This window comes from Penicillium waksmanii (assembly GCF_028829765.1).
Source record: "Penicillium waksmanii strain IBT 27052 chromosome Unknown utg000007l:1.0-4314555.0:1.0-4317578.0, whole genome shotgun sequence".
Taxonomy (NCBI): Eukaryota; Fungi; Ascomycota; class Eurotiomycetes; order Eurotiales; family Aspergillaceae; genus Penicillium; species Penicillium waksmanii.
The window spans coordinates 3646944-3659117 of NW_026643253.1; the positions used below are offsets into that span (position 1 = coordinate 3646944).

At 50.3% G+C, this 12174-nt stretch overlaps 3 protein-coding genes across 3 annotated transcripts; 2 read left to right on the plus strand and 1 right to left on the minus strand.

Annotated features, from left to right (window-relative positions):
• Window positions 1-2324: 2324 nt before the first annotated feature.
• Window positions 2325-4380, plus strand: N7481_008206 (putative amino acid permease; the record flags this gene model as incomplete). Its single annotated transcript, XM_057267425.1, has 7 exons — window positions 2325-2426; window positions 2484-2504; window positions 2570-2618; window positions 2688-3454; window positions 3543-3665; window positions 3724-4126; window positions 4193-4380. 7 exons carry the CDS (start codon window positions 2325-2327, stop codon window positions 4378-4380), a joined length of 1653 nt encoding a protein of 550 aa, XP_057121626.1.
• An 848-nt stretch (window positions 4381-5228) lies between these two features.
• N7481_008207 (putative nicotinamide nucleotide transhydrogenase) lies at window positions 5229-8757 on the plus strand (the record flags this gene model as incomplete). Its single annotated transcript, XM_057267426.1, has 4 exons — window positions 5229-5313; window positions 5427-8324; window positions 8374-8562; window positions 8651-8757. 4 exons carry the CDS (start codon window positions 5229-5231, stop codon window positions 8755-8757), a joined length of 3279 nt encoding a protein of 1092 aa, XP_057121627.1.
• A 1199-nt stretch (window positions 8758-9956) lies between these two features.
• On the minus strand, window positions 9957-11447 carry N7481_008208 (uncharacterized protein; the record flags this gene model as incomplete). Its single annotated transcript, XM_057267427.1, has 1 exon — window positions 9957-11447. One exon carries the CDS (start codon window positions 11445-11447, stop codon window positions 9957-9959), a length of 1491 nt encoding a protein of 496 aa, XP_057121628.1.
• Window positions 11448-12174: the final 727 nt, after the last annotated feature.

A 12174-nucleotide genomic window follows, 5' to 3' on the forward strand; every position in this document is an offset into this window, starting at 1 on the left:
TCCAGTTATATCTGAACCAAAGGCGAAATTTCCATTTCCAACTTGCAAGGGTGTCGTCGAAGAGCTGGCATTGCGATGAGGGTTGAAAGAGCGAATGATCTCTCGTCGCTTAGAGGCATCTATAGCGGCCGAAGCTCCGATCGCGCAAAGTAGAAAAAGACCACATGTTTGAGAGAGTAGCATGGCCAAAATGCATATATGGCTATATGGTATGTTCAAATGCTTAAAATATTTTTGGTGGGCACCCGCAATATAATGGGTTGTGATAAACTGCCGAAGTACCGAGTTTAACTGGTGGAAATGAAGCAATTCCGGTTCTCCGCATGTCGCCCACAAGTTATGCCCAAACTGGAGATGATCTGAGTATTATGCCATACCCATCTGTCTGTGTGGGGGAGGGGCCAGGAGGACCGGGAACAGGTGGGTGACTTTCAGCCTGAATATACAATATAGTATCCATTTCGATTTCCTCTAATGTAATTCCCGCCCGAGTGAAACACCCCACCAGAAATCGCGTCTTCCTACCTACCTACCAATTTCAACCATCTACCATGCCACCAAAACATATTGAATATTGGCACAAAACGACCGAGCAAGAGGGCAGGGTTCTATTAGCCCTACAGGCTCTTAAAAAAGGCCAGTTCAAATCGATTCGCGTAGCTGCAAAGTAATTTGCTGTATCTCATATTACGTTGTCTCGGCGGGCTAAGAGCCTACCCTTACACGTTGATATACGCCCAAATGGCCGTAAATTAACCTAATTAGAAGGGGATTCGCTTACTGAGTGGAATATCTCTATAGATACGCGTAGAGCAGCGCCTAGACTAGCTACTGTATAAGAAATAGCCAATATTCTACTAGCTGTACGTGGTAGCTACCCTCCGCCTACTGTTAGTAAGAATTAGCTATCAATATTTATCAAACGTTGTAATAAGCTTCGTATATATTTCTCAAGGCGCTGTGATTTTCAGCGTGTACTAAACGAGGACCCAGAATCTCTTATGTATACTACTTACTGTCCACCAAATCTTATACTTATTGGATTGATAGTCTTCAACGACTCCCTCTATGACCTTCGACATTTTATTTGGTCAATCTTTTAACGGCTGCCTTCAACGACTCATGGAAATCGGCTCTACTGAAAATTCTCTCTGTGGGTCATTTCACCGACTCTTTCCAACGGTGTTTTCTAAAACTAGGTCCGCCGTCGATTCCTCGATTACTCGTTTAACTACTTTATCGAACTAAATCTGCCAACAAACGCCTCCGTTGATTCCTTCAACGACGCTCAGAAGTCTGCCCTAAACGAGCCATCAACGATCCCCAGCCCCGGTTAGTTCCACCGATGGAATTTCCTTCGCTATTTTTTTAAAGAATTCCTGAATTTAATAATTCAACGGCTTCGTCAATCAAGCCTTTCAACGAATATCTAGAATTCGTTCCCTCAACGGCCTTCAAAATCAATATTCTCAACACGGATCTAGTTTTTTTTTTTTAGTTTTTTTTCATTCAAGCGACCGCCTTAGATGATTTACCAACAATACTCGGATAGTTCCTCAAACTGACACCTCTACAAAGATCTTGGAAACTACTGCCAACGGCTCCTTAGAATTGACTTCAATGGCTCCCCGGAATTGTTCATTTCCCACTTACCCCCTCAACAAATCCCTCGGCCCATTATTATCTTGTTCGTCAACGACTGTTCGCAGATTTTTCCCCGGGTTAACTTCCAGGGATAGCCTTCAACAATGGCAGGTGCCAAGACAGTTCTAGAGCTTCACTATCATTCCTATATACTCGCTGGCATAGTGGAATACGAGGCGGACCGGAAAAGTGGGTCAATCAGACTTTCCGGTTATCCTTGATTCAAGTTCAACTTCCCACGGACCAGACCCCTCCGGCGCAAATCGGAAACTAATCTGATCTTTCTGTGATTGTGGGATTCAAGTTCCCATTTTTATTTTATTCCCTCTTATTTCATCTTCTTCTACCACTCTTACCATTGGCCCAGGTTTGTATCTTTCGCTACCAGCACTCTCGGAAATCGAAATCAGAATCAGAATAGGAAAGAAAAATGGAACCATCTTCCTAAATAAGCTCTCTCCTGACCAGCTGAAGCTAGAACTAGCGCAGTGGACGCAGTGGACCGTGGGCACCTCCAACTTCCCTAGTGGGGTGCTTTTAGTTCGGGGGCCAAAGTTTATCGGGGAAATTTTTCATCGCTTCGACTTCTTCCTCCTTCGAGTACTTCAGCCCTGTCTGCTTTGGTTTGGTGTGGTCTGTTTGCAAGGAATCGATCCGTTTCTTCTTTTCTTGTAAGAGAGATGGCGCACGAACACGAGGACCTCGTCGTCGGTCGCGATGCCGCCGTTGCTGGTGAAGGCGATCGCGACGAGACCGCGTCGCAGGATGATGCGGCGCTGTTGGTGAGTTCTTCTTTCGTACACCATCGCCCGTTGCAGGTTGTTAATTTCATGCGATAGCGAACAATGGGATACAAACCGGTATGTTGCTTGCCCGATGGTATAAAAGTTAAATGGTTGAGAATCGGCAATTCTGATTTTCATAGGTGCTGCACCGGACATACACATTGTTTGAGAACTTCGCCACAACCTTTGGTGTGTAGATCCTGGATCCTATCATTCGATTCATACATTTGAAGAAGTTTCCCTAACGATCGCATATAGCGGCACTGTACTTCGTTGGCGGAGTGCGCGTGACCTTCAGCACTGGTATCGCCGCTGGTGGAAACTTGGCCTACTGGACCAGTTACCTCGTCACCATGGTTTTCACCTTCATTACTGCCGCAGTCATTGCCGAGGTGTGCTCTGCATCCCCATCCGCCGGCTCCATTTACCTTTGGGCCGCCGAAGCCGGTGGCCCTCGATTTGGCCGATTGATGGGCTTCGTCGTGGCCTGGTGGAGTACCACGGCCTGGACGACCTTCTGCGCAAGCAACACCCAATCCGCCGTCAACTATATGCTCGCTGAGCTTACCGTCTTTGACGTGGACTTCCCCAAGGATACTGACGATGTCAAGTTCCGTGCCGTCCAGTGGATTTGCACTGAGGTTTTACTGGCCCTGGCTGCTTTACTAAACTTCATGCCGCCTCGCTACTTCAAGGCCGTCTTCTGGCTCTCGGCCGGTGTCGTCATGCTTGACTTTTTCCTCAACCTCATTTGGCTCCCCATTGGTACTGCTCAGACCTGGGGTTTCCGTACCACTCACGAGGCTTTCATGACAACTTACAACGGTACCGGTGCTCCGGCTGGCTGGAACTGGTGTCTGTCCTACCTGGCCACTGCCGGTATTCTGATCGGATTCGATGCCTCTGGCCATGTTGCCGAAGAGACCAAGAATGCTTCGATCACTGCTGCTCGTGGTATCTTCTGGAGTACTGTCGCCAGTGGATTTGGTGGTCTTGCAACGATCATTTTGTTCCTGTTCTGCGCGGTATGTTACGACTTTGCTGGATCGACTTGTCCCTTATCTCAGGTGTCTTTCTAAAGCTTTTTTGCTAATTTTATATATTCACATCTAGCCTGATCCCGATACGCTGTTTAGCTTCGGTTCTCCTCAGCCATTCGTCCCGCTTTACGATGTCGTTCTTGGCAGGGGCGGTCATATCCCTATGAACGTCGTCTGCGTCGTTGCCCTGTGGCTTGTAAGCGATAATCATTATCAGTCTCCCTCTCTCTCATATTCTAACCCTTGCTTGATAGAACACTGCGATCGCCATCATTGCCGCGTCTCGCCTGGTCTTTGCTGTCGCCCGTGATGGTGTGCTCCCCTTCTCCAGCTGGGTCTCCAAAGTGCACAACGGTCAACCCCGGAACGCCGTCATCGTCGTCTGGGGCGTTGCCGCACTCATTACCTGCACCATCCTCCCATCGAACGTGGCTTTCACTTCTCTCGTCTCCGCAGCCGGTGTTCCGAGCGCGGCTGCCTATGGCCTCATCTGTCTCGGCCGGCTGTTGTGCACTCCGAAGCGCTTCCCCAAGCCTGCGTGGAGTCTTGGTCGGTGGAGCAAGCCGTTCCAGGTCATCGGTGTGCTCTGGAATGGATGGGTTGTGGCTATTCTGTTCTCTCCCTATGCCTGGCCGGTAACTGGCGAGAACTTAAACTGTGAGATTCTTTCCCCCCCCCCCTATCTTGTTCCTTGTGAGGATTCAAACTGACTCGTCTCGTTAGATGCGCCCATCATTATGGTTGGCGTAACCATCTTCGCTCTGATCTCTTACTTTATCATGCCCGAGAGTGCCTGGCTTCCCAGCGACCGCATCTCGCATTTTATTGACACCAAGGGTGCGGTTGAAACGGTGGAGGAAGTCTCCCCTCCTGCCTACAGCCACGGTGAGACTAGTGAGGACCAACGATGAAGGATATGTTTTTTTTAGATCTCTGATTCAAAAATAACGACGGAGGCTGGGAGAGGAGGAGAAGGATGAAATGGCCCTGTGCTAATATTTCAAAAAGACTACTACCATCATGTCGCCGATATGGCTGTAATTAGATGTTCTTGCTTGAGTTGGTGGGGATGTAATTTGAACTAATGTAACACAATAAACAGAAGCACTGAACAGCCATAACTTCCGGAGCCGGCACTTGTTTTCCTAGCATTGACCACCGTCTCTTCTCGGCGCGAACCAAGCTGATGCAATGCGCCGTGCGGGGAAATTGAGCATCGCATGGCATCGCATGGCATCGGCCTGGAAGTATTGGAAGAACGAGTATTGTTCTCCGCCTCAGATCTGGTATAATTATTCATTCACTAGTAATCATCATAGATCTCTCCTCTCACACGGTGTCGGGCCGCTGGAATGGAGGAAGATGAACCAAAACGTCACGGTGGAGAATCCGGGAGATCCGACCCCATCTTCCTCCACAAAACCCCGCGGGGATTAAGTGTGGCGTGAGAAATGGGCCAATCCTTTGTTCGAGAAAGCCAGGGCGCAAACGCAGGCCAACCGCAGAACCGACGCGTACCTCGAGGTTTAAAGTCTTGGGGAGGTTTGAGGTTTGAGGTTGACTCCGATCATCGCTGGTTGCCCTTTTGGCAGTCGCAGTGGCTGCTCCTTCCTAACGTTCCTTCCTTCCTTTCTGCTCCGAGGTGACTCCACCTTTTCTCTCTCTTCTCCTCTTCTCCTCTTTTACTCTTCTCCTCTCTGCTCTTCCTCACTCTCCTCCTTCAATGCCCTCTTAACCCTTGGTCCCTCTCGACACCATCATGAGTGTCGCGCTGCCCTTGCGGTCGCTGGGACCTTGTCTCGTCCCCAATGTGACGCGCGCGGGGAAATCTTTGTCGACGCACGGTGAGTCATGTAATGGACTATGCTATGATATGCATATTTACATTCATGCATTCCAGTTCAGCCCAGTCCAGTCCAGTTCGATTGCTAATTCTATTCTCTTCAAAAATACTCAGTCTCCCAATTTCGACAGTATGGCTTTCTTTCATCTTCCTCGAAGAAACAGAGACTCGCGCTCCCTCAGGCTTCACCTCAATGGTCTCTCTCCAAACGCTCGGCCTCGACCAGCCCTCCCAACTCGGATCCTGTCGCAACCACTCCGTATACCTCGTTAACTGTCGGTGTGCCCCGCGAGACCCACGAGAATGAACGCCGTGTCGCCATCACTCCCCAAAATGTGGCCTTGCTTCTCAAGAAGGGCTTCTCCCGGGTCCTGATCGAACGCGGCGCAGGTGAAGGTGCTCAACTACTGGATGATGCCTACGAAAAGGCCGGGGCCACCCTGGTCGACCGCGATGCTGTCTACGCGGAGAGCGACATTGTTATGAAGGTTCGGAACCCCCAGGTCGATGGCCCATTCAATGAGGTCCAGGCTCTCCGTAAAGACTCTACAATCATTTCTTTCTTGTACCCGGCTCAGAATAAGTCCATCGTGGACGCTCTGGCTGCTCGGGGTGTGACTTCGTTTGCTATGGACAAAATTCCCCGGATCTCGCGAGCCCAGGTCTTCGATGCCCTGAGCTCAATGGCCAACATCGCTGGATACAAGGCTGTTCTCGAAGCGTCAAACCATTTTGGACGCTTTCTGACTGGTCAGGTTACTGCTGCTGGAAAAATTCCCCCGAGTAAGGTTCTCGTCATCGGCGCGGGTGTGGCCGGTTTGAGTGCCATTGCCTCGGCCCGGAGGATGGGGGCGATCGTTCGTGGTTTCGATACTCGTCCCGCTGTGCGCGAACAGGTTCAATCGCTTGGTGCGGAGTTCGTCGAGGTTGATTTCCAGGAAGATGGCGCTGGCCAGGGCGGCTACGCCAAGGAAATGTCTAAGGAATTTATCGAGGCCGAGATGAAGCTTTTCATGGAACAGGCTCGCGAGGTCGACATCATTATCACCACTGCATTAATCCCCGGAAAGCCTGCGCCGAAACTGATCACGAAAGAGATGGTCGCGGCAATGAAACCTGGCTCGGTTATTGTTGATCTTGCCGCCGAAGCAGGTGGTAATTGCGAAGCAACGATTCCTGGTCAACTTGCCAACTACAAGGATGTCACGATTATTGGTTATACCGATCTGCCCTCTCGATTACCGACCCAGGCCTCGACTCTATATTCAAATAACATTACCAAATTGCTTCTGTCGATGGCTCCCGAGGACAAGTCTTTCGGAATTGACTTTAACGATGAGGTGGTTCGCGGATCTATCATCACCCGGGATGGCGAGGTGATTCCACCGGCTGCTCCTCCCGCACCTCCACCCGCTCCGAAGCCGGAGGCCTCGGCCGTTGCCGCGAAGAAGGAAGAGGAGGTTGCTTTGACTCCTTGGCAGAAGGTTACTCGTGAGGTGACTACCGTGACGGGAGTGATGGGGGCTACCCTGGCTCTCGGAAAGGCTACCGGTCCCGCTTTCATGAGTAACATGATGACATTCGGTCTCTCTGGTCTGGTTGGTTACCGCGCCGTATGGGGCGTAGCTCCAGCCCTACACTCACCTCTGATGAGTGTGACCAATGCAATCTCCGGTATGGTTGGTATCGGTGGACTATTTATCATGGGTGGTGGCTTTGTTCCAACTACCATTCCGGAATATCTTGGTGCAGCTTCGGTGCTTCTGGCTTTCGTTAATGTATCGGGAGGCTTTGTGGTCAGCAAGCGCATGCTGGACATGTTCAAGCGACCCACTGATCCACCAGAATACCCCTGGCTGTATGCTGTCCCAGGTCTTGTGTTTGGAGGTGGCTTTATCGCGGCTGCAAGCACAGGTATGGCTGGTATCATTCAAGCGGGCTATATCGTTAGCTCCATTCTCTGCATGAGCTCTATTTCCGCGCTCGCTTCGCAGCAAACTGCTCGCCGGGGTAATATCTTCGGTATTCTTGGTGTTGTCTCCGGTATTCTTGCATCGCTGGCTGCAGTGGGCTTCGACACCGAGACTCTGGTTCAATTTGCCGGCGTTGCGGGTACTGGTGCTATCGTGGGAGGGCTTATTGGTCGTCGTATCACTCCCACCGGACTTCCCCAGACTGTAGCCGCGCTTCACTCTGTGGTCGGTCTCGCGGCCGTTCTTACCAGTATCGGCAGTGTGCTGGTCGATATTCAAGATATTACGACGCTACACATGGTCACGGCGTATATGGGTGTTCTTATCGGCGGTGTCACATTCACCGGTTCTCTTGTCGCATTTATGAAGCTCGCTGGTCGCATGTCCTCCACCCCGAAAATTCTTCCAGGTCGTCATGTAATTAATTCGACCCTCCTGGCTAGCAACGTCGCCACGATGGGTGCATTCTTAACCATGGCACCCGGAAGCATTGGTATTGCAGCTGCGTGTCTTGGTGGCAATACCCTGCTCAGCTTCTTGAAAGGTTATACGACAACCGCTGCCATCGGCGGTGCGGATATGCCTGTGGTCATCACTGTTCTCAACGCCTATTCCGGTTTTGCGCTCGTTGCCGAAGGTCTCATGCTCGATAACCCGCTCCTCACTAGTGTGGGATCACTGATCGGTGTTAGCGGTTCTATTCTCTCGTACATAATGTGTGTTGCCATGAACCGTTCGCTCACCAATGTTCTTTTCGGTGGCCTCTCCACCCCGACCTCGCAAACGCAAAAGAAAATCGAGGGAGAAGTCACGCAGACCAGCGTCGATGATACTGTGGAAGCTCTCTCCGGGGCTGAAAACGTGATCATCATCGTCGGTTATGGAATGGCAGTCGCCAAAGCACAGTACGCGCTCGCCGAGATCGTAAGCATCCTGCGTTCCCGTGGTGTCAATGTTCGCTTCGCCATCCACCCGGTGGCCGGTCGTATGCCTGGTCAGTGCAACGTACTTCTGGCCGAAGCATCCGTACCTTATGATAGTAAGTCCCACTCCGAGGTCAGGTAAGACAATACTAACCCTTTTTGCAGTTGTGCTGGAGATGGACGAGATCAACGAGGACTTTAACGATACGGACGTTACGCTAGTCATCGGGGCAAACGACACTGTCAACCCCATCGCGATGGAGCCGGACTCTTCCATCTCGGGAATGCCCGTCCTGCATGCGTGGAAGAGTAAAGAAGTGATTGTCATGAAGCGGGGCATGGCAAGTGGATACGGTACGTCCTTCATTTACTTTATATTAATCCCCCGGTACATGCCGTACTGTTGAGTGTACTGTTGACTAACGACATTCCACCTCCCCAGCCGATGTCCCTAACCCGATGTTCTTCATGCCCGGGACTAGAATGCTGTTCGGTGACGCCAAGACTTCCTGCGATGCTATCAAGTCTGCCCTGGAGGCACGAAAGTAGGCAAAGCAAAGCTTGCCGAATCGAATGAAATAACCCCAACGCTTCAAGACCGTTGTCGGATGGATTCATTCTAGCTCAGTCACCACGTAGATGTGGGCTGTCATATGTTTCCTTTATGCTCTGGCTAGCAATATCATCGCGATCTACACATTATCTACAGTTTGCTGTCCTCCGTACCCCGAATGTAGCTTGTACTTCTTGGCTTCGACTGGTTCCCCCGAGGTTTCACCGCAGAATAGAGTACAGTGAGTACGTAGTTCTCTGAACCTGTAACGTGAAGATGATCGACAAAGACAGAACCGTGTGGCTGGGAACAAGTAAGTACGATACATAAAATGAGAAGAATGGTGCAATTTATCTTAATTTGCACAATGAACTAAGCAGTCACTAATTCCAACGCTTTCCACGTGGTGTGAATTGCATTCAATTTTGGTTCCTTCGATTGTGAAATCGCAGGGCATCAAAATTCGAACTCGAATGCCAAAGCGAATCAGAAGATTAAATCTCATTCCGAGAGTAACTCTATTCGGGCATACCCTAGACGTGTATTCATCTTCAAGTTATCTATAGCTACAAATTAAATCTCAGAGAAGTCACTATGTACTGATTAGTACTCGCCGATACCTGAATGCCGTAAATAACGGACAGGATGGAAGGAAGTTTGTGATCTGCAAAATGAAGGGCCAGTAACCCATTTAATTTAAATGACAACGGCGACTGACCGAATTGGTCAAGGAAATGAGTCCAGAAAGCCAGACTAGCGATTGAGGAAATAGCGGTCACGGTGAAGAAGAAGAAAGAAGACTCAAAAATAGTAGTAAGTAGTATATTGTAGTAGTAGCAAATACTCCATACTGATAAAAAGCTCCAAGAATTCAAATTCAAATTGAAGACCACCCAAGGTAAACAACAACATAATCAAGACGCAAAAAAACAGACCAAAAATACCACCCGGAGAAATCGCCGATCAAAATAGAATAGAATCAAATCAAATCAAATGCGGATCCAGGGCCGGAAAACAAAAACAATTTTCCACCCATACACCACCATAACCCCCCATTAACTAAATGGAACGACAAAATCCGCTCCATAGAAAACATTACTGAATTAATACACTTCAAAGCATACGTATAGGCCGTAGAGTAGGGTAGGGAAGGTTCGAAGGGGGAGAGAAAGGAATTATGTATGATAGGATCAAATCAAGCCTTGGTAAAAGACCTCTTCCCGAATCTCAATCCCATAAAGCCCTTCCCAGCGTGAGCGGAGCTATTATGACGACCATGTCGGCGCTGGCTTGATTTACGCACGATGCGAGGGTCATACGGTGCGGGACTGAGGGCGGGTTGAGTGGATGATGTGGCCGCGATGTTGCTTGTGGGGGCAGTATCCATTTCGGAGCGGAGACTGCTCAGGGAGACACTGGACGACGCGGAGTGTTTCCGGGTCATCCGACGCATCATTGGAGAGCGGTGGGCTAAGATGTTTGAGACGCTGTGCTTTGAGGAGTGGCCGTGGCTGTGGAGTGATTGGCAAGTTCCTGGTGATGAGGCTATAGAGACTGGGCTGCAGGTTCGTGTGAGTGAGGCTGCATCTGAATAGTCTGCTATATAGCCTGGTCGAATATCTTCTCCGAAAGGAGAGGTTGGGCGGGAGTAGAATGATGGCATGCTGCTGTTACTGTTGCTGCGAACTGAGACGGGGCGGAGGCTGGGTTCTGTGGGTCGGCGTTGACGGGTTGATGGTGGTGGGAAGGGTTTATCGGAGGCTGGGGTTCTTGGTCGTGGGCGATACATTGATTGAGGTCGTACGCGTGGTGAAGGAGGTATGTATGGGAGGACGGGTATCTCAGATACTCGCCCAATTGTAGCACCTGGCGTTGTTTCGTCTTCCATAAGAGGTGTCATTAAGGGTGTGGAGCTGGTAGAGCCGTTTCGCTCTGATGAGACCTTATCCTCGAGTTCTCGTGATGATGGATAGGCTTCCATAAGACGGGGCACTTCGAGAGTACTCTCGGTTCTCGGCATGAAGATGCGAGACTCTCTATCACGAGGGTTTCCCCGAGTGCGAGGCTGGTTGGGTCGTGATTTGGGAGTCTTTGAGCGTGGTCCCAAGGAGTTGATGAAGACCAGGGTTGGGCGGGTTGGTGGCTCCTTCATTGTGACCTTCTTGGCCGTTTGAACCTCGGCATGTTCCACTGAGAAGATTGATGACGGGGATGCAGAGCGGGATCGAGACTTGAGATCCGGTGTTGAACTTGAAGTCGGCGGCACATATATTGAGGGCTTCAAGAAGAGGCTGGAGGCGAGAGATGGGGTACTATCTGGTGAAGGCAGCTCGAGGACAATATCATCCTCGGGGTCGAAGACATAGGTATTGTCTCCGAAGGTAGCAGCGCTATTGCGCTTGAGAGTGTCCATAGACACCGGGCGTTGGCACTTGCCTGCTGAGAGAGGATCCGGAGCCAAAAGATGCTCTTCTCTATCAGAATCAGGGTCATCATGAGAAGCCTCATCGGCGCTAAGGTCAGAATCGAAGGTTGCGGCTCGCTGGGAGCCTACAGGCGAAGGCACAAAGTCGTGGCCACCAGCATCAGATTCGGATACATCTTCTTCATCGGACTCGTATCTTTTCTGGAGGCTCTGCCTGCTCAGACGGTGAAGACCCAACGACGATGGAGTGGACTCGTACATATTGCCAACGGGATGAGCCAACAGGATGCTCATGCAGATATCAACTCGTCAACGAATCACAAGGCAGGGTAGATATTTCGAGAACCAGCCCGTCAAGTAATAGATAACAGCAGGAGTAGCGACGACAGAAGTAGAACAGGGTAAAGAGAGAGAGAGAGAGAAAAAACCAGGAGATGACCAGTCCCCGGGGTTAATATGAGGCACGGGTGGAAAATGCAACGAAGATCCCGTCAGATGCACGACACGGGCAGACGAAGGTCTTTAAGGACAAGTGGAACCAGGGTTGGACCGGATGAACAGGGGAGCCGCCCTCGATAGCATCAATCAATACCGGTAAGTTCCTTGGATCCAACAGATAGAAGGGTTAGAGAAAAGGCGTGAAGAACCAGGTCCCACTCAAGGAATCCACAGGAGCGCCAGGGCCTTTTTTAGGAGCGCGCGCTGGATTTAAAAATAAAATACAGACATTGGAACCGATAACCAAAAGGGAACCGAAATAATATAAAAAATAAATCAATTAGGAAGAGGGGGGCCCCTCCCTACCCACGTGTAGAAGAAGTTGTCCCTGATTACGGAGTGTTTGCTTTTTCTTTGACTGCTGGCCTGTCTCCTTGGTGCATACTTCTCCCTCCTTCTCCTGTTCTGCATTGCATCTGCACCACCTGCATGGCTACAGAATGGCGCGCGCGGTCCTTGTGGTCATGGAAGGATGTGAGTAGTCGAGGGG